This window comes from Pleurodeles waltl, chromosome 3_2 (genome assembly GCF_031143425.1).
Source record: "Pleurodeles waltl isolate 20211129_DDA chromosome 3_2, aPleWal1.hap1.20221129, whole genome shotgun sequence".
NCBI lineage: Eukaryota > Metazoa > Chordata > Amphibia > Caudata > Salamandridae > Pleurodeles > Pleurodeles waltl.
The window spans coordinates 200,399,115-200,422,355 of record NC_090441.1 but is presented as its reverse complement, the minus strand read 5'-3'; the positions used below and the strand labels follow the sequence as shown (position 1 = coordinate 200,422,355).

At 43.3% G+C, this 23,241-nt stretch overlaps 1 protein-coding gene across 2 annotated transcripts in view; it reads right to left on the bottom strand.

The window, feature by feature from the left end:
* LOC138286694 (beta-galactosidase-1-like protein) overlaps positions 1-23,241 on the bottom strand; it is a 296,524-nt gene that overhangs the window by 74,504 nt on the left and 198,779 nt on the right. For both annotated transcript variants that reach the window (XM_069227181.1, XM_069227179.1), the window contains exon 11: positions 10,519-10,637. In XM_069227181.1, coding sequence (XP_069083282.1) covers positions 10,519-10,637 — 119 coding nt within the window. The remainder of the gene's footprint in view (positions 1-10,518; positions 10,638-23,241) is intronic.

Sequence of the window (23,241 nt, the reverse complement as noted above, 5' to 3'; positions counted from 1 at the left end):
TCAGAACACGAAAACCAACACCTGAGAAAATACTTAGACCAATTTCTAGCTAATGGATTCATTCGTCCCTCTAAGTCTCCTGCAGCATCTCCTCTTTTTTTTGTCCCAAAGGCTATTGGGGATCTTCGAACCTGTATAGACTACAGAGGATTGAATAAAATCACAGTAAAAAACAAATACCCATTACCCTTGATTCCTGTCTTGTTGGATCAAGTTAAAAAGGCCAAAATCTACACCAAGTTAGACCTAAGAGGTGCTTACCACTTAGTCAGAATGAGAGAAGGCGACAAATGGAAGACTGCTTTTAAAACTTGATATGGTCTATTTGAATACACAGTCATGCCCTTTGGAGTTTGTAATGCACCAGCAGCATTCCAATTCTTTTTTAATGATGTCCTCAGAGAATTTCTACATATATTTGCAATAGTCTATATCGATGATATTCTAATCTATTCAGATAACGAAGTCGAGCATGTACAACATGTCAAGAAGATTCTCACTGTTCTTCGAAAACGTCATCTATATTGCAAATTAACTAAATGTGAATTTCATGTTACCACCGTTGAATTTTTAGGGGTCATTCTTACCCCTAAAGGCATGGTCGTGGCAGAAAGAAAAGTACAAGCAGTATCTGATTGGCCAATTCCAAAGACTGTTGGAGATGTTCTATGCTTCCTAGGCTTTGCGAACTTCTATCGCAGGTTCATAGATCGTTTCTCACAGACAGTGGCACCAATCACCAAGCTATTACAAAAGAAAGAACCATTTGTATGGTCCCCAGAAGCTGACAAAGCTTTTTCCACCTTAAAGGACGCTTTCTCCACTGCCCCAGTCTTGACTCACCCAGACACTGAACGTCCGTTCGTAGTGGAAGCAGATGCTTCAGATGTGGCAATTGGCGCAGTGCTATCACAACGCAGTAAAGATACTGGTCAGCTACACCCCATAGCCTACATGTCTCGAAAACTAAACAAAGCTGAACGAAACTATGTCATCGCTGAGAAAGAGCTTTTAGCAATCCGTGATGCCTTCAAAGAGTGGAGACACTATTTGCTAGGTGCCAAGTACACTATCACAGTATACACAGATCATCGCAATCTTCAGTTCATGAGCTCAGCTAGACTTTTAACTCCTCGACAATTGCGTTGGATGTTGTTTTTTGCTGAGTTTGATTTTGTGGTAACCTTCCGTCCCGGTAAAGACAATCGTAAAGCGGATGCCTTGTCCAGACAAGATTCCACCATGTTACCCGCAATCCAGTCTCCACAAGCTAGCATTGCCCCAGACAAAATCCTCTGTATCATCAAAACCGAAGACTTTTTTGAAGAGATCCGTAACTCTTTCACCATTGAGAAATGGCAGAACTGGGCTCAAGCAGATCCCAAAAGATCAATCAAACAAGGCCTACCTTTTCTTGATGCATGTTTATTTGTTCCAACTACCAAGTTACACAAACTAGTGTTTCACTGGTTACATGTTATACCTACGGCAGGTCATCCAGGTATTCCTAAGACTCTTGAACTAATACAACAATACTTTTGGTGGCCTACTTTGACAAAAGACATCAAGCAAATGGTAGATAATTGCGAAGTTTGTGCTCGTATCAAGACAAGTCACTCAAAACCAAAAGGGTTGTTACATCCTCTCCCAACTCCACTCCGACCTTGGGAACACATATCATTAGACTTTATTACAGGACTACCAGTTGTTCAATCTCACTCAGTAATCCTGGTGGTAGTAGATAGTCTCACTAAGTATGCACATTTCATTGCTTGCAGGAAATTGCCTACCTCCAGTGAATTGGCAACAATACTTTTAAATCAAGTGGTCTGTTATCACGGATTACCAAAAGTGATCCTCTCCGATCGAGGATCACAATTTGCCTCTAACTTCTGGAAGACATGGTGCAAAACACTACAAGTTACATCCACACTATCTACTAGTGATCATCCTCAAACAGATGGCCAAACTGAGAGACTCAATCAGACATTGAAACAATAACTGCGTGCTTACGCTAAGAAAGCACTTCATTCTTGGAAATCAATGCTTTGGTTAGCCGAACTGGCCTATAACAACTCGTATCATACTTCCACTGGTGCAATGCCCTTTTTTGGCCTATTTGGCTACCATCCAGCTACATTGCCTATCACAATTCCACAAGAAAGCTCACTTACACCAGCGGTGTCAGAAACAATACGACAACTCCATCAAACCCAGAAACAAATCCATCAACACCTAGATAAAGCAAAACAAATGTATAAAAAATATTATGACAAAAAACATTGTAAAGGACCACAATATAAGCCAGGAGACAGAGTGTGGCTTTCCACACGCCATATTGATTTCAAGAAAAAACATATGTTTAATCCCAAATATATAGGTCCTTACACAGTCATTCAGCAGATCAATCCAGTAACATATAAGCTGCAGTTACCAAAATCACTACGTATTCATCCAGTATTTCATACTTCTCTCCTGAAAAGAGCAGTCCAAAAAACCCGCTCACAACCAGCTCCAGTTCTAGCACAGGGAGAGTTGGAATACAAAGTAAAACAGGTTCTGGATTCAAAACTTAGAGGTCATAATCTCTGGTATTTAATATCTTGGAAAGGTTACGTCCCGGAGACAATTCATGGGTCGCTGCATCTGACATTCATGCTCCACGACTAGTGCGACGTTTCCATCCCCTAAACCCAGACAAACCAGGCCCTAGTGCGCGTTCGGGAGGGGGAGTACTGTCAACATCAGGACAGTGAGCGCTCTACGGGCGACGTAATGCAATAAACTAACTCTTATGAAATGTAATAATTGATGCATTATGTATTAATGAAGTATGTTGACCTTTTGCATTGCAGAGATTCATGTTGAAACATCTTTAATGCTGTTTGCAATGTATTGCGCATTTTCAAGGCTTTGCTGCAGTATTACAGGGTGTGGTCCCTATACTAAGCCTTTCTAGAATCCCTTCCTGCAGCCTGGCTGGGTGTGGCACGTGGGCGGGGCCTGGGTCTATTTAAGGGACCCAGCCCAGCTCCAAGTGCTCACTATTCATAGGTCCCAGTGCAGAGCAGCAGCATTTTCCTGAGCTGCTGTTCTGAAGGCCTACCTAGGATTTACAGGCCCTGTCTTCATTTCCTTTGGTGATCTTCAAGCAGGGCGGTAAGGCGTAGGTTGAGTTAGGCCCCCGACTCAGTTTTCAGAAATACTCGAGTTTTAGGCCTTTTGGTAACATCGCGTGAGCAATGTTTTTCTTGCCATTTAACTCCTGCAGTTCGGATCGGCAGTGTGCGCGATCGTATCTTGGCATTTAACTCTTGATGGTTGAATCAGCAACAGAGTGCTCGATTCATTCTTGGCATTTAACTCTTGCAGTTCGGATCGACAGTGTGCGCGATCATATTTTGGCATTTAAACTTTGATGGTTGAATCGGCAACAGTGTGCCCGATTCATTCTTGGCATTTAACTTTCACAGTTCGGATCGGCAGTGTGCGCAATCGTATCCTGGCATTTAAACCTTGGTGGTTGAATCGGCAGCAGTATGCGCAATTCATTCTTTGGCATTTAACTTTCACAGTTCGGATCAGCATAGTGCGCAATCATATCCTGGCATTGAAACCTTGGTTGTTGAATCGGCTGCAGTGTGCGCAATTCATTTTTTGGCAATTAAAACTTGCAACTCAGATCGGCAGAAGTGCGCAATCGTATTTTGACATTTGGATCCTGATGGTTGAATCAATGGCAGAGTGCGAAAGTCATTCTTGGCATTTAACCCTTGTGTTTCAGATCGGCAGAAAGCGCGATCATTTCTAGACATTGAAATCTTGATGCACAGTTTTGATATTTAAAGTGTATAATAATTCTTAAGCAATTGAATCCTAAAGATCTAGACAAAGTGTGTCCTTGCAGTATCATTCATGAGCTTATCAAAGTTTATTCCTAAAAACCAATGTGTGCTTTGATTACTGTTATAGTGTGCCTTTGCAGTATCATTCATGAACCTAACGCATATTATTCCTGAAACCTAATGTGTTTATTGATCACTATTTTTAAGTAGTTTCTATTCAAAGAATAACTAGAGTTAGTTCAAGGTTCAGAGCCTCAGATTGTATTCTAAAGAAACGCTCTTATGGAAGCTTGCATAATCCTTATTTATTTTCCAGGTACTCAGAGCTAGTAAGGTTATGATATATAAAGGCTCTTGATCAATCATGTTATCAGTCCATAGCTATCCTGAACAAAGCTTATGAAAGTCAAAGTGTATAATCTGATTATTGTGTTCTTAACTTTTCCTTCCACAGGTCTCCTTCCACATTGTTCCCAACCTAAAACCCCTTCCCCCCACTTGGCCATTCTTTAACTCTGTGCTATAACGGCTAGTAGAGTTTGGAGCTGCCAAGAGGTGGACATATTGGGAACAGGCGCAAACCCTGAGGATCTGGACTCCTTGACAAGGTTCAAATCAATCCCTATGTCCCTCTCCAAGGTGGATGAAGTTGTCAAGCATGACAACTGCCTGCGAATAGCCATACAGTCAGTGCTGTCAGGGGACTGGTGACCTCTCAGCTCCCCATCCATGTACCGAACCAAAAATCCCAGGGCAACTCTTCAGTCCTTACACAATGCCTGACAAGATCTGTTAATCACAGAAGAAGGTTGCCTCCTGTGGGGCCCACGCATCATCCTTCCCGACTGTTTGAGGCAAAAAAAAATTCTCCTAGCGCATGGAACCCATCAAGGCATAGTAAAAGACTGAGAAGCAAGGTCTGGTTTCCAGGCCTCAATCAAAGAGTGGTAGAAGTGGTCAGAAGTTGCCCTGCCTGCCAAGCAACCGGACAGCCAGACCCGCCAGCACCCGTCATCACTGAAGAAGGCCATAGAGCTGCATGGCAGCAGCTCAGCAGGAGTTTGGGAGTATCCCAGATGGCTCCCACATGCTCATCACAGTGGATGATTTCTCTTGATATCTTGAAGTAGAAATTGTGTCGAACACCTCGGCGTTGGCGGTCATTCAGAAAGTTGAAAAAATGATGGCCACTCAGTGAGTGCCACACTGACAACAGTCCCTCCCTTAGCGGCCATGAGTGGCCTGAGTATTTGTGGTCTCGCCACATAAAACATCAACGCATAACTCCTTGATGATCTCAAGCCAAGGGAGAGGTGGAACACTAACAAAAGTCATTGATGTTGCCGCGGCCTAGGACATCGAGAGTGCCATCTACAACTTCCTCCAGGAGTACCAACTTACACCCCACTCCACCACTGGGATTGCCCCGAGCCAGCTGTGTTTCAGATTAACTATAACAGCCACCATTTCCCATCATCCCAGGCGGGATGACCAGCCAACTCCCCCAAACCACTCCGAAACCAGAAGAGCTCTCTACAATGAATATGCCTCCCAATGGCATCACGCCAAGCAATGCAACTTTCGTGTTGGAGAGAAAGCCCTCAATAAGGACTGCCATCTAGGTGGAAAATTCTGTCTAACATTTGAGGAGGCCCCTTGGACAATTGTTGAAATTAAAGGTGCCATGATAATGGCCCAAACAGAGACCAAGACTGTCATCCGGAACATCTCTCAGCTCAAACGAGCACCCTGGTTACAGAAAATGATCTGTGGAATAGGGACGCAGAAGAGGAGGTGCCCTGTACAGATCACATAAACCCAAGAAAAGGGTAGACAAAGCCACAGAGAATGCCTCAATGCCCAAGAGAACACCTCTCATCCATCCCGAAGAATCTCAGCCCTTCATGGCACCACTCTTCAGTGAACTTACTGTTGTGACAGTCAGGCTCTCAGCCACATCGGAGGCCACCCAAGAATCCATTTCTAGAAGTGGGCGCTATCAGCTGAGATCAAACCCTGGCCTCTTCAGCAGTTTTGCAGATTTTCTAACTGACTGAGAACTTGCAGGTCGAGCGTGTGGTCCAAACTCCTCCACACCACAATGCCCATTGGCAGATCCTGTGGTGGACTTGCATGTGTCCATGTTTTGTGTGTATTTTGTTTTCACATCTGTTTTCAATTTTATAGTTAAGGAGGACTGTAGTGTTCCATCACTACATCTGGCAACACCATGTAAAGTGCCCGAGGAGGGAGGATACAAGGGTTGGTTTGCTTGGACGGCTAAGTCAGAAAATGAATAAAGCTGAGCCTCAGGACGGGTGTGGTTCAGTCAAGGACCACAAGTTATCCCAAGCATTGTGTCCGTGTGTCCTCATTGCCACGCGTTGCCACATAGCTGCAGCATGAAGGAGGGTGCAGAGTACATGTAAGAGGCATGGGTGGTGCAGAGTACTTGAGTAAGGCAGGAAAGAGGCATGACCCCTATTGATCTTTTACGAGCTCTAACACCAAAAAGGTATCATGGTGGAATGAACCAAGTTGAATAATAAATAGCTGGGGAAACTTAAGAAATAGCAAGAGGAGTACAGAATTAGCAAAATTGAAGGGTCTCCAGGGCCTTCAGCTCTCTTCAGAACAGTCTGTAAGCAGACAAATGTGCCCCACATTGTGTATGCTTTAAACTTGAAATTTGGAGCAAGGTCTGCAAGTGGGACAGCAGAAGCCTAACCATGGCATTGGCAAGAAGAAGTTGGGTATGTTTAACATCAAGCCGATGAACTGAGTAGAGCGCCTTGAAAGGAATGCGCTGTGTGACAGGGAGCCAGTGTGACCTCATCTCTAATACAAGTGGAACATGGAGAGGCTGCAAGCAAGTCTAACTGACATGTTTACAGCAAACTGCTCCTTCTGTATCCCTGCTTCTGGGATGCCAAGGTGGAGGGCATCCCTGCAGTCCAGAGAAAAACACATGCATTCCCCCAGTCACCTGTGTATAATTAACATCCCTGATCTCCTCTGCATCCCATTCAACAATCTGGTAGCCACCCAACCATGGATGGTAGTCAACCATTCTCCCGGACTACCAATGTTACTGGAAGTTACTGGTCCAATCGTGCCCCCCACTGAGTGTCATCCAGGAAGGAGAAAAGTGAGTGAATAAATTTGCCAGTTTCACATATAGGATGAAGAGAACGGGAGATATTGTGGACCCCTGTACAATTCCACAAACAAAGACTGTACATCTGAAAGAAACAGACCCTCAAGAAGAACTAGTCTGGTAGGATCACAAGACCAGTACCATGGCCGCGCAAGAAGAACCAGCAGACAGATAGCAGCACAAGCCCAGCAGGGAAGCCTTCATCCTTGGCAGCACACAACTTGTCCACAGTAGCTAGGAGGTGGACGTCTGCTGTGCAATGGGTGACTTGATGAAGGGTGCAATGTAAACATGTGACAAGTGTACAGGTGTTAGACACAGAGAGGGCAATGTACACAGGAGTGAAACATAACCAAGGTGCAAGAACAAGTGTAGGAAAGAAGGAGGAATACCGATCTGAGATGTGGAAAAGTTGTGGTGTACCAGCGTGAGACGCAGAGATGGTTCAGTGCACAGGTCTAAGATGTGGGGAAGGTTCAGTGCACCGGTCTAAAATGTGGGGAGGATTCAGTGTGTTGTGGGTTCTCCATACTGCCTGGGTTGGACACCCTTGTTTTAGCCTTGGGCCCCTTTCTTGTGTCTTCAACATTCGGACACATTTCGTTTTATGTTCCTATTTTTTAAGCAAAGCTTGTTTTTAGCTAATTGTTTTTAGATTATAATCAGCTGCTTTATTTCAAGATGACATAATTGCTCGCCGCAGCACATTTTATCAGCCATTTGTACATGATGCACTTTGTGCCCTGTTCAAGGGTGTCTTGTTCAGTACATGGTATTCTGACTCGTACTTCCAGTCCCCCATTTCCAGACACATTAGGACGTCAGGCCTGTTCCTAGAACACGGAAGGATTTATGATATAAACAATGCATAGGACTAAGCGGAGCAGAGGGCATTCCAGTCATGACCGTCCTGAGACGCACATCATTCCATCGACAGCTTCACTGATCCTGACGCTGACCCTTCAGTTACCTAAGAGGATTGTCATTCAGACATCAGGCAGACCCTTGCCAACCGTTTCAAGTATGGGGTCGGAGTCACTGCCTTAGATCGGGACAGGCAGAAGGGTTACCACCGTTAGGCTCTCAGATCTTAGACACAGGGTGTAGGTAGGAATCTATAGGTTTTTAGGATCATCCAAAGATGGTGGGGTTGTTTATCTTCTTCACACTGATAATAACAATGATCCCCGTATTACGTTTTATCTGCCTAATTATTGCAGTTCATTCCTCTGATACAAGGATGCAATTGCTTCAATAAATGCATTGAAATCCAGTTTGCATCTCGTGTTTTGCCTTGACATGTGAGAGTCTCTGAGTAGCTGAGGGAAAGGGGAGTGATATGTTCACCGCAACTTCCCCTGAGGAGTCGGAGTGTCATGTTCAGGTTGCCACAAATCACCTCTTCCTTTCTAGGGTTGGGTGAGGCACTGCGGGATTACCAGGAGTTAGGCCGAGAGCTTCCAAAGTGGTGTGGGACTGACTCAGTCACCCAACTCGGTAGTGTTGCCGCCCTAAAAAATGCATTCTTATTACCATAATAGGAACTGCATGACAAGTGCACAGGTCTAAGATGTGGGAAGGGTTCAGTGCACAGGTCTAATATCGGGGGGAGGGTTTAGTGTACAGTGTGTGACACTGGGAGAGTAAAGTATAAAGGTGTAAGTCAAGGGGATGGTGAGACATGGGGCGGGTTCAGTGTACAGGTGTGAGACAATGGGAGGGTGCAGATTGCAAGAATGAGACATGGGGAGGGTTTAGTGTACAGGTGTGAGACAAGGGGAGGGTGCAAATTACAAGTATGATACATGGAGAGGGCTCAGTGTACAGTGTGAAACACCGTAAAGGTAAATTGTACAGGTGTGAGACAGAGCTATTCACAGTACAAGTGTGACACATAGGGAGGGTAAAGAAGCACGAGAGATGCAAAGGAGGAAGCAAGGAACAGTTGTGAGACATGAAGGATGAATGAACATGAGTAAGATATGCAGGAGAAAGCTATGTAAAGGTGTTACAATGAAGGGAGAGCAGTGTACCAGTGTGAGACATGAAGGAGGATGAAGATACATAAATAAGTCAAGAAGGAAGGAGCAGGAAGCAAGGAATAATGAAGGAACACAAGTGAGACGTGAAGGAGAGAGCTGCGCACAGGTATGAGACATGAAAAGGCAACATGTGAGATGTCAGAAAGGGAGCTTATACTGGTGTAACATGAAGAAGGATGCAACGGATGGGCAAGTGAAGGAGGGTGTAATGGACAGGCATGTGGTGTGAAAGACATTCAAAGGATAGGCATGTGGCATGAAAGATGGAGGAATGCGTAGGCATGTGACATGAAAGATTGCACAATAGATAGGCACGCAGCATGAAAGATGGTGCAATGCATAGGCATGTGACATGAAAGATGGCACAATAGATATGCATGCAGCATGAAAGATGGCGCAATGCATAGGCATGTGACATGAAAGATGGCACAATAGATAGGCATGTGGCATGAAAGATGGCGCAATGCATAGGCATGTGACATGAAATATGGTGCAATGGATAGGCACGTGGCATAAAGGAGCTTCACTGGATACCCACAGCTAATGGAAGGGAATACAAAGGATAAGCACATGGCCTGAAGGCGGGTACAATGGCTATGTATGTCTCATAAAGGAAGGTGCAATGGATATGCATGCATCATGAATGAGAGTGCAATGGATAGGCATGTGACATGAAAGCTGGCTCAATGCATAGGCATGTGACTTGAAAGACTGCGGAATGGATAGACATGTTACATAAAAGATGGCGCAATGCACAGACGTGGCATGAAAGATGGCGCAATGCATAGGCGCGTGACATGAAATATGGTTCAATGGATAGGCATGTGGCATAAAGGAGTTCCACTGGATACCCACAGCTAAGGGAAGAGGATACAAAGGATAGGCACATGGCCTGAAGGCGGGTACAGTGGCTATGTATGTCTCATGAATGAGAGTGCAATGGATAGGCACGTCTCATGAAGGAGGGTGGAATAGATAGGCACTTCTCATGAAGGAGGGTGCAATGGATAGGCACGTCTCATGAAGGAGGGTGCAATGGATAGGCACGTCTCATGAACGATGGTGCAGTGTATCAGCACGTCTCACGAAGGAGGGTGCAATGGATATGCACGTCTCATGAAGGAGGGTGCATGGTGCAGGTGTGAGCCATGAAGGATTGTGTAATGGTACAGTGCACTGGTGTGGTAGGTGAAGGCGGTGTAGTGTGTCAGTGTGAGACATAAGGGAATACTTGTGAGATGTGATGGAGGGAGCAGCAAGGCGTGAAGGGGGAGAAGAGAACTGGTGCGAGACAATGGGACTGTGTAATGGTGCAGTGTACTGGTGTCATACACAAGGGTGGTATAGTGAGTCAGCGTGAGACATAAGAAAACATTCAGTGTAATCATTGGATGCAGTAGTTAGACGTGTCATGTGTCATGAAGGACGGCACATATTACAGGTGTGTGATTTGAGCGTTGTGCAGTGCGTCTACCTTGCTGATGACACTCCTGATGGCATAGAGCTTCTCTGTGGGGTCGCCCGCTTCTGACAAGGGGGCATCATAGTCATAGCTGGTGGTGACTGGCTTAAACATCATCTTGTAGTCCGCGCCTGTGCAGAAGGGACAGGGAGAGACAGACAGGGACATGCTGTGTTAACATCGCACCAGAATGAAGTGTCTTTATTCTTTATTCTCCTAAATGCAGAACGTGGTATTTGCTGTTGAATATCCGGAGGTGGCCACTGTGCAGCTTACGTGGGGTTCCCCTCATGCTCTCTCATCAGTCTCTTTTGGCCAGACCTGTTCATTCTGATGCTGGAGCCTGGCTCATATGAGTAGTGTTCTGACTGTTCACTGCTGGGTATGGACATCTGAACTGTACTCAATGTCTGACCTGAGCATGGTGGCTGGACTGTCCTGAATGTCTGACCTCAGCAGGGCATCTGGCCCGCGCTGAATGTCTGACCTCAGAGGGGCCTCTGGGTTGTGCTGACTATCTGACCTGAGTGGGACCTCTAGGCTGTGCTGGCTATTTGACTTGGATAGTAAACATAAATTAGGTCAACTCGGGGGAAGTATATGCCTAGACTCCAGCGGCATTAGAAAATAATACAAACCTGTTATCTTAAAAATATATTATAGCCTCAAATTAATTTGTATCACCTTTTATTATTTAATCTAATGAAAAAATGTCTTTACTCATAAAAACTTAATTAAGTGCCTACTACCCATACAAACCTTTTTGGGGTGAAATTAGAACTACAATGATTTTTCAGAAAAATACGATTAAATAATTTCTTTAAGGATCGTCCTAATACGGTTCAGACGGAGGTGACAGGTTTTCGAACTCCTTCCTCTTTTACACCGACATCACATACTATGCCAATTGAAATACTGATGTTTGAAAAGATGGTCTCAAAGGATATTGACACTCTGAGTAAATTACACAAATATGTTAAATATAATCTCACGTATAATGAGAGTTTAGCGTTAAGGGGTTTGAAAGATAAACAGGATCTGATATTTAAAGCAGCAAATAAAGGTAACGGTATAGTTTTACAAAACAGAGTAGATTATTGTCAGGAGATTCGACATCAGGTAACAGACACTAGTTGTTATCAGAAAATGAAGAAAGATCCTACAGAGGAATTAAAGTTGGAGATTAATGGACTAACTATAGTAGGTTTAGAACAAGGTTTTTTAAGTAAGAGTGAACATCAGTTTCTAAATAGAAAATATCCTAGAATACCAGTATTATACACTTTACCAAAAATACACAAAAGATTGGAGAATCCTCGTGGGAGGCCAATTGCGTCAGTTTGCGGTTCGATTTTGGAACCTTTGTGTCAATACTTACATTTCTATTTGAAACCATTTGTTCCCCAGATGAGGTCATACGTTAGGGATAGTATGTCTAATTACTATGGTTGAAGGTGTGGAATTCAATAAGGACACAGCTATATTGGTTACAGTCTTTGTATACCAATATTCCACAATACAAAGCCCTTAGGGTTGTATCAGATGTATTAAATTCCCGCTCACAACCTATGCAGGTACCTACTGACTTCTTGATCTCCCTAATGGAAATAGCTATGGGAAAAAAATATTTCCAATTTGATGATGTTTTTTACTATCAAATCAAAGGAGTAGCTATGGGGGCCAGCTTCGCACCAGGTTTAGCGAATCTATATATGGCTCATTATGAGATACAATATGTCTATAATCTGATTAACCCTTATTTGGAGTGTATAAGAAGCTGGTTCAGATATATAGATGATGATTTCCTTATCTGGCAGGGTTCAACTATGGATTTACAAGCATTCTGGACCTGGCTTAATGCTAGGTCATAGATATACAATTTACGAAGGAATACAATAGAGAAAGTATTCCTTTTCTGGATTTATTAGTCCAGGTGGATGAAGAGAAGTTGTTTGTCTCCCTTTATAAGAAACCAACTGAGAGAAATACGCTATTACATTATAGCAGTAGTCACCCGAGGAGTTTAAGGGATAATCTTCCCTTTGGGCAGTTTCTTTGAATTCGTAGAAACTGTACAAAGAAGACAGATTATTTTTAAGAATCAGATATATTGATAGACAAACTGATCAAAAGAGATTACCCAAAAAGATTGGTAAAGAGAGCAAGAAAAAGAGCGTGGTACAACAATAGGGATTAGGATGATAATAAAAGACTAGCATGTGTCACGACTTTCAGTCCAGCTAGTGCTGAAATTAAGAAAATTGTGAAACGTCACTGGGACTTAGTCAAAGACCATCTTTCAATACAAGATTTGCCTCCTTTCTCTTTTAAAAGAGGAAGAAATATAAAAGACACATTGGTGAGGGCCTTGTTAACTCAAACATCTAAAATGAAGAATAATACGCTTTGCGGGCTCCCAGCGGTATTAGGCCATTACAAATGTGGATGTTGCCTAGCATGTAAATCTATCTTTAATACAAGAGATTTTTGTTATGGTGATAATGTGTTTAAGTTGAGTTCATTTTCAAATTGTAATACGCAGGATGTGATTTATGCAATTTGGTGCCTGTGCAACCTTATATATGTGGGACAAACAACACAAAAGGTGAAATGCAGGATTTTACAGCATAAAAGCAGAATTAAGTGCAAAACAGTGGGAGCACCATAAGTGGACCATTTTTCAAGACATCAACACAATAATGAAGACATCAGATGGCAATTGATTGAACAAGTGGCTTTGGGTCCCAGACAAGGGGACAAGACTGGATGGCTATCTAAGTATGAATTTTACTGGATGGAAAAATGTGATACAATAAATAATAGATTTAATAATTTCGAATATTGGAACCAAGCTTCAACTTTATGAGTACTATATGTGTACAGATTGTAAATTATTATATCTGCACTAGGTGATACAAATAAGACAAATCATTCTGTATTCCTTTTTAAATACATATTTATATGTGGCTGCATGAAACACTAAGGAGAAATGAAGTGAAGCCAAGTTGATTAATTATGTCCGTTTGGGTACAAAAGAAATACAAATTGGTTTATTTATATAACGCAAACATTGTCAAAAGGCGTGTACGCTTTGTCTTCCTAAAAGGATTAAGGAACACATGTTTTCAAACTGCTGAGATGTTTTGGTTACTTAATTACTTGATCGGACGAAGGAGTCATTGAGTCTCCCGTGATCACAAGGCGCGTAATTAGTAACGCATGCAAAGTAGATCACTAGTTTATTTAACCTTTGGGTCGTGTGGCGCCCGCGGCTGCAAAACGAACAGCTTTTCCTTTTAAATACGGACTCAGAAAGACGTCAAAAGTAAGTTCGGTTATAACCGATACTTTGTAAATACTGTTTGAGGATTATAGATGTGGGCTACTTATAGAAGGGTTACGATTAATCCTTTTTAGCAGTGCTCAGAGGTTGCCGGATGGCTTCTTCTAGTTAGTGAGCTGAAGATTCTCTTTCATGTATTCAGAGGCTGCCGGATGGCGTTTCGATGAGATCAGTCTTTTGACAAACATGCAAGCATTTTTTGCACAGTGTTTAAGGTATGATGATAATGATCCTTTAGCATGCGCATTTTATTAAATTTATGTAATTGTTGAGGTCTTCCGTTTTTTGAAAATATTATGGAGGTTCTTCCCGTTTTTTAATAAGATGGAATGAATGATGCTACAATTTTAATTTAGTTAATCCTAGCGTCTATATATATATATATAGATATATATATATATATATGTATAAAGAGAAAAAAAGAGGAATTATTTGATTTTATCTTTCAGGGCAAAATAAAGGAATGTCTTTGATGTTATATAATCATTAAAAGAGGTTTGACCAATTAAAGAGGTTATATGCTGCCAGAATCGAAAATTACGCAAGTAGAGATTTTGTTTACCAATACCCAAGTGTAGGGGTTAAAATCATCAAGATAATAGATAGAAGATATTTACTGGTAAAAAGAATAGTAAACAAAGTAATATTTTTCAATAATGACAAAGAGTAATTCCTATAGATTGGAATATATAAAAAAGTGATATTAAGTAACCGCAGAATTTTTCAAAAATAATTTATGTAATTTCATTGCAGAGAAGTGAGGAGACGTATTCCATGTACTACTAAGAATCACTCGTATAAAAAGGCTCATGTCAAAAAATCTTAGAATAATAGGTGAGTGTGACTTGGTCACTTTGGACTCAATCACATATGAGTTTACCAATAAGAGTATTATAAAAGAGTGTGTCTATTTTATTTTGTTTAGGTGTTTCCGGCTAGAAGAATTGTTCAGTCCTGAGGGTGACCCACTAATGATTTATGTCATGATACAGGGTTGAAATGTTGACTACATTATATGTGGATTATATATGAGTGACTTCAGGACACCTGGAATAAAGGGATCTCAATGAAGTTCGCTTTTTTCTTATATGCTTTTTAACCACATTTGTACATATTGTATATAACACTTTGGCACGAATATCACTTTATCACTTTCACTGCGCCGTTAATTTGGGAGCACCTATTTCTTAATGAAGTTTTTATGAGTAAAGATTTTTTTTTTCATTAGATTAAATAATAAAAGGTGATACGAATTAATTTGAGGCTATCATATATTTTTAAGATAACAGGTTTTTATTATTTTCTAATGCCGCGGAAGTCTAGGCATATACTTCCCCCGAGTTGACCTAATTGGTGTTTACTATTTAAATTACCCAGGTCTAAGGGTTATATGGGTTTGCCTCATTTGGTATAATAATGGCTATTTGACTTGAGCGGGTTGTCTGGACTGTGCTGAATGTCTGACCTGAGCAGGGAGTCTGGGCCGCGCTAAATGTCTGATCTGAGCGGTGCATCTGGGCTGTACTGACTATCTGACCTGAGCGAGTTGTCTAGGCTGAGCGGGGCATCTGGGCTGAGCAGAATATCTGACCTGAGCGGGACGTCTGGACTGTGCAGAATGTCTGACCTGAGAGGGGTGTCTGGGCCATTCTAAATGTCTGACCTGAGCAGGATATCTGGGTTGTGCTGGATGTCTGACCTGAGCGGGGCATCTGGGCTGTGCTGAATGTCTGACCTGAGCAGGGCGTCTGGGCTGTGCTGAATGTCTGACCTGTGCGGGGAGTCTGAGCTGGACATCTGGACAGAGTAAAAGATTTGTTCTGTGCTGTCTGGGTTGTGCAGAATGCCTACGTGGAGCATAGCGATAGCACCCCTAAGTTGGAGGCCCACCCGCATCCCAATAAAGGAGACCACACATGTTTACTTGGAAGAGAAATAATTGTTGGTGAATATGTTTATTTCTCCTCGTTTTTCCTTTTTCTATGTGTATTGGCAGCTTTCACGTACAAGCAATCCTTTTAATTTGCTTTGTTTTACATTTAAATAGAACGTAACTTTGCAGTATTTTGTTGTGTGGAGCAACTGAGCACTGAGGGCCTTGTCTGGAGGCCTGAAGGGTAAGGTGAGGACATGAGATCTCTGCTCAGAGCTAGTTACTGTTGGGACCTAGTTTGTTGACTTGGCTATATCTTCGGCGCTGTTTGATGAATCTTCATGAAATTTTCCAAAGTGTTCCCAAGAATCTTGTTGTACATGGGAAGGTTCGGGGTGATGAGTGAAACGGGGGCTGAGAAAAAAGGGGGGGGGGGTGTTTCCCATTATAATTTGCATACAGATTTCGAACTCGAATAAAGCCCAAACTGCTGGACGAAATTACACCAAATTTGTCAGAAAGGTAGCTTTTGGTCCAGAAAGAAGCCTTTCTTTTGTTTGGTGTAAATCCGCTCAGTAGCTTTTCAGATAACAAAAGAAAACTAAATATAGATATCTAGATGCGTGAAGGCTTTGTGAATACTCCCGATCTTGTGCAGAGATAGGATTGGCTGACAACACTTCAACTAAGAAGTGTTGACAGCCATTTTAAGACTTGTCTTCAGCCAAATCTAAAAAAAAAAGTGAAAAGTAAAAAGGAGATAGGGCACTGTTACCCTGCCCCTCTATCCTTGGTACAGGGATCCCCCAGAGACCCCTCAACCCCCACACCTCAGACTTAAAACAATTTTTTTTTATTCACAACAGAAATTGCGGCAGATCTGCAAATTTTGCATTGATTTAAAAAAAAAAAAAGCGCAGTCTACCGCTTTTGCTATTATTCTTGCCCCCGGGTGGGCCAGATCCCTGGAGCATTGGGGGGGAGGGGGGAGAAAGGAGGGGGCACACAGGCCCCCCGCCTAGGGCTTTTCAAAGCCCCAGGGATCACCACCTCCCCGGGGCAAAACATTTATTTTTAATGGGGAGGCCCATACGGCATCCCCTGCAGCCCTGGGGACCGCCACTTCCCTGGGGTTAAATATGTAATTAATTCAGAGGGCCTGCATGGCCCCCCTCCCGCAGCCTTGGGGACCGCCATCTCCCCAGGGCTGAAAAAAAAAATTAAGGGTCTGTCTCAGATCCCTGGCCCCGGGGACCACCACTCTCTGGAGCAAATTTAAACATTGGAGGGTGGGCTGCGCCGCCCCCCCTCATGGAGCCAATAATGGCCTTGGGGACCCCAACGCCCCAGGGCTGGCTCCTACTAGGTCCCAGGGTGCCCATCCCTGGGACACAGCTGTTTGCTCTAACTTGGCGGGAGTTTTGACACCTCCCACCATGTCAGTGTAAACACTCTTCCAGAAAGCGAGGGCTGTCAATGGGCTCTCACCTGCTGGAAGCAGTAGTTTCATTTCTTTCCCTTCCTGCAGAGATGCGACCAGGGAAAGAGATGAAACTATTGCTTGTGGATACAGGGAGCTGCATGTGTAGCAGCTCCCTGTGTGCAAGAGCAATGCTGGCCCCTGCAGGAGGCGTGGAGCAACCTGGTATCGCGGGGGCCCTAAGGCTCCCCCTGCAGTCCTATTGCAAAGTGGGTGCCCTAGGTAGGCTCCAGGGCACCCAGGGAGTGATGGCTGGGCCCCAGGAGATGGGGTCCCAGGGCCCATATTGGCCCGGGGAGGGGGGCTGCGAGGCCCTTCCCCCTATTGAATGAATGCTCGGCCCTGGGGGATGGTGTCCCCGGGACCGAAATCGGCCCAGGGAGGGGGCCAAGGGGCCCCACTCTCCTAGAGTCCATGGTTCTCCCTTTAAATTGCTATGATTATGCAAATGTGCAAATCACCTGGAAGCTGCACCCATGTTGCCAAAATGCACACAAGGTCACTAGTGACATTTCATTGTGTTCCATTACACAGCTGTCATGTAGAATACATTCTGGATATTTACCCAAGGAGGCAGAAAGAACTGCACTTGGATCAATATTTTATGCAAGGCCGTGGACTGCTGTTGGCTAAAAGGGCAGATGAGGTTAGATTATGGCTGAATCACTCACACAGCTTCTGACACCCCCACACAGATACTCATGCACCCACTCACAGACCCACTCAGAGACTCACGTACCCACTCCCAGACCCACTCAGACACTCGCGTACCCACTCACAGACCCACTTAGATACTCAAGTACCCACTCACAGATCCTCTCAGGCATTCATGCATCCACTCACAGACCCACTTGGGCTCACGCACTCAATAACAGACCCACTCATAAACTCATGCATTCACTAACAGACACACTCAGAGTCTCAAGCAACCACTCACAGAGACACTCTCACACCCAGAGACACCCTCTCACACCTACTCTCGCACCCAGACACTCACACCCACACAGACCCTCTCACACCCAGACACTGTCACACCCACTCTCACACCCAGAGACATCCTCTCACACCTTTTCCCAGCCAGTTTCCACCACACACAGCCAAAGGCTATGCCCAGCGCAGGGTTAGGTGGTTATGGGGAGTGGCCGCAGGCCCTGGACTGGTCATGCGTGGTGCAGGGTTGGGTTGTTGTGCACAGACAAAGGCCATATGCGGCAGTGGCTGGATTGAAGTATAGTAATGAAAATTACGTTAAAAAAACTAAAATTCAATGACAAAGCCAAAGGTTACAGGGATGTTATAGTTAGGAAACAAAATTTAAAAAATATAGAAAATCACTTAAAAAAACAAAGGTTACAAGGGGTTCTAAATTTAATCGCACAAAACCAGAAAAATGTGGCCGTTATAGTTAGAGTTATTTCAAGTAACTATAACTTGTGGCCTAAGGTAACTAAAACTCGCACACTCGCCATGCACTGCCAATTACCCCAGATATTACAGCACTCATAAAAACTTTTAGAATGTCAATAAAAATGTCAATAAAACACTAGTGGTCAAATTATTTACAAAACAACTGTGCATGGCAGAGGTGCAAGTTATAGTTACCTTAGGCCGCAAGTTTTGTGCGAGTAAATTCAGAACCTAATTATAACGTCCCGGTCGCCGACAAATTTCGTTCAGGTGGGACCATGGCTTTCCAGCAGTGATGCACCCAAGACCTTGGTAGATTTTGTTTTGTAAGTGGGTGTAGGGGCAGGTGTACTCACATGCTGAGCCGCTGTGATCGGTTGGCTGTCTTCTTCTGATCCTGGGTCAGAGTCGGAATCATGAATCGAAACTGCTGTCTGTACCTGCTCCTCCTCTAAGGTGTCGTGGACTCTGTATACTTCAACGTCATTTCGAGTTTTCTTGCTCTTCGGTCACGCAGTGTCTTTTTCGACCGAAATGAATGGCAAGCTTCACAATCTTCCTCTCAATGTTCAGGAGATAGGCAAAGCTTACATACCACGTGCTGGTCAGTATAAGGGAACTTCGCATGGCACTGAGGACAGAATCAGAATGGAGTCTGATCCATCAGGCTATGGCATGGTAGGTCCTGGGTCCTGAACAGGCCCAAGAAGGATGCAATCGGATCGATTGCAGATGTAAACGCAGTCGATACACTACCAATGTTATAATAAAGTGAATACAAAGTTTCCGAATCGAAAGTCTTGGAGCGAGAGGTAACACGTCCAAACCAGACGGCAGAAAGAAAACAATCTAACAAAGGAGTCGATGCCCATGCACACTTTCAATGAGAGGAGGAGTCGCTCGATCCTGTGACTCGAAAAAAGACTTCTTCGAAGAAAAACAACTTGTAACACTCCGAGCCCAACACTGGATGGCAAGATATGCACAGCATGTGTATCTGCAGCTACCCATGCCATCGAGAATATATATATATATACATATATATATATATATATATATATACATATATATATATATATATATATATATTTTGACGAATCTTCATGAACTTCTCCAAAATAAGTGTGCCCAAGTATCTTGTGCATGGGAAGTTTCTGGGTGATCCGTCAAGTGGGGGTCGAGAAAAAGGGTGGGGGGGTCAAAAAAGTGCATTTACCATTTTAATTCACATAGGAGTTTTGAACATAAGTACAGACCAAACCACTGGACAGAATGACACCAAATTTTGGCAGAAAGGTAGCTTTCAGTATGCAGATTATGCTTTTTGTTATTTGGTGTGAATCTGTTCAGTAGTTTAGGAGAAATTGAAGGGAAACCAAGGGGTGCAAAGACTTTGCGAATCCTTCCGATCGCGTCTCATGCAGAAATTGGATTGGCTGCCAACATTTCAGCCAGGAAGTGTTGGCAGCCATTTAAAAGGGGCAGGATACATTTACCCTAAACTCCTAGCCATGGTCCACGGGTCCCCCAGGAACCTCCTACCAAGCAAAAGCTAACAGCTTCTACTTGCTGAAAGCAGAGTTTTGATCTCTTTCCCTGCACGCAAACATGCATGCAGGGAAAGAGGTGAAAATATTGCTCCCGTAAGGTGGAAGCTGCTATTGAAAGCAGCTCCCTGCTTGCGGGAGCCATGCTGGCTACCGTAGGACGTGGGGAGCAGGCTAGGCCCTTGGGGCCTTAAGACTCCCCCTGGGCAGCAAATATCTTGCTTGTGTGCTGCTTTGAAGTCTTTCTATGGAGAGACCACTGAAATAACAACAGCAATGGTCTCTCCATAGAATGACTTCAAAACGGCACACAAGATAGATGTTTAGTGGAGATGTTATAGTTCAATTTTGATTCACAGCAGAATGGACTCACCTCTGGCCCACTGGTAAAGCTCTGGACTGTCACTCAGTAGGTTGAAGGTTCAAATCCTGGTATCTCATGGCAGTGTGTCTGTTTCTTTACTAGTGTTTTGAAAAGTAAACAGTTCTTGTGTAAAACTGAAGTCTTTTTCCTGGCAAAATCTTTGGGTTGAATGTCATAGTAATGTCTGGACACTCCGTAATCAGGAATAAGTTGTGGTGTAGTGGGTAAGGTCTTCAACACTCACACTAAAGGTTGAGGGTAAAAGTAGAGATGTATCTATTGTCATTTCCCTGCTTGAATTTCTTTTCAACTTCAAATGTTTAAGGTACATACTGAAAGGTGATCTCACTCTTTTTAATACATTTTTCTTTTCAATTCATCCTAAAACATCTCATTCTAAGTACTTTATTCATCAAAGTCTAGAAAAACTCTCTCTCTCCCTCAATTTCTCTCTGTCAAAGTCCTCCTCTTAATGCATCTCTCTCTCAATCTCTCAATTTCTCTCTCGTTCTCTCTTCCATCCCATAATGGGTTGGAAGAGAGAGTGAGAGAGATTGGTATTGCAATGGCTCTATATGTAATGACTTCAAAATGTCACACTAGCAAGATTTTTGGTTCAAATGTTATAACTATGTTTTGATGCAGAGTCACTTGTAACCTACAGGTAAAGCTCTTGGACTGACAGTAGGTTGAGGGTTCAAATTATCTCATAGTAGTGTGTCTGTTTATTTACTGATAATATATTTTGAATGTTAAACATTCCTCATGATGGAACATTGAAGTCTTTTTCCCAGAAAAATCTTTGAGTTGCGGATAACCCCCAAGAACCACCCAACCCCAGGTCAGGTCCTGCGGCCAACCTCGTGGCGCGGGGTTGGGTGGTTATAGAGGGTTGGCCACAAGTCCTGGCCCCAGGCCAGAACCCCACCACACAAAGTATAAGGGCATTCGTGGGACAGGTTTGGGTAGTTATAGGGGGTTGGGAAGGCCCTGCAGGCAACCTCCACCTTGCACGGCGGAGGTTAGATTAGCACATAGTAATTAAAATTACTTTACATTAAAAAAAAACAGAGAAATTCACTGAAAAAAACAAAGGTTACAGGGACGTTATAGTTAGGCTCACATTTTAAACGTACAAAACTATAGAAACTCAGTAGTTATAATTAGAGTTATTTCAAGGAACTAGCATTTGTGCCCTAAGGTAACTATGAGACGTGCCCTCACCATGCACTGCTAATTACCCCAGACATTACAGTACTCATGACATCTTTTATAACATCATTGATAATATCATTGTAACATTTGCAGTACAATTATTGATTAAAAAAAACTGTGCATGCAGAGGGCACAAGTTATAGTTACTTAAAATAACTCTAAGTATAACTGCTGAAGAATTTCTATGGTTTTGTACATTTGAAATGTGAGTCCAAATATAACATTCTTGTAACCTTTGTTTTATCAGTGAATAGTGAATATATATATATATATGTATATATATATATATATATAAAAATCCAACTACCTAGTGGAGTCTGCCACTAGGTAATATGCATACCTATGGAACATGGCACGAACAGATGTACACTGGGTAAGTGACATTTTCCGTTCAATGGCATGTGTAGCTGCAGATACATATGCTGTGCATAGACTAGAAAGCAGTTATTCCTCCCATAAAAGCGGTGGTCAGCCTGTAGGAGTTGAAGTTGTTTGAAATAGTGTTCTTAGTACAGCTTGACCTACTGTGGCTTGCTGCGCTGCTAAAACATCTACACAACAATGTTTAGTAAATGTATGTGGTGCTTCTATTGCTTGTTTGAGTAATAGAGATTTGACTTCTTCTTGCAACAGAATGATATGGTCTGTGGACAGCTTGTGTGGTTTTGGTGGAATATTTGGTGGAGTTTGTGTCAATTCTATGCAATAGCCATTGCGGATAATTGATAATACCCAGCTGTTTGTGGTAATGTTTAGCCAATTGTTGTGGAACTTTTGCAGTCTTCCCCCTACAGGTGAGGTGTGAATTGGGAAGGAATGGCACAAGTCACTGCTTAGTTTGTTGTGAGGCTTGTTTTGCTGTTTGATATTTTCCCCTGCCTCTGGGGTACTAGCCTCTATACGTGCTTTTGAAAACACCTCATTGGTATTGAGGTTGGTAGGCCGACTTAGGCTGTGAGGTGGATGCCTCAGCAGTTTGGGTTCTAAATCCACCTCTAAATTGGGGTTTACGAAAGGAGCCCCTGTATTGTGTGGTATACAGTGCACCCATGGCTTTTGCGGTGTCTGAATCCTTTTTCATCTTTTCAATTGCAGTGTCAACCTCTGGGCTGAAAAGTTGTTTTTGGTTGAATGGCATATTGAACACTGCCTGCTGGATTTCAGGCTTGAATTCTGAAGACCTAAGCCATGCATGTCTCCTTGTGGTTACAGCAGTGTTGATGGTTCTGGCTGCTGTATCTACAGAGTCTAGGGCTGAACTGATCTGATTATTAGTCATGGCTTGCCCTTCCTCTACTATCTGTTGTGCCCTTTTTTGCTGTTCTTTGGGGAGATGCTGGATTATATCTTTCATCTCGTCCCAGTGGGCCCTGTCATATCTAGCCAACAATACCTGAGAGTTGGCTATTCTCCACTGGTTGGCTGCCTGAGATGCCACCCTTTTCCCTGCAGCATCAAACTTCCTGCTCTCTGTCTGGTGGGGGTGCATCACCTGACGACTGCGAA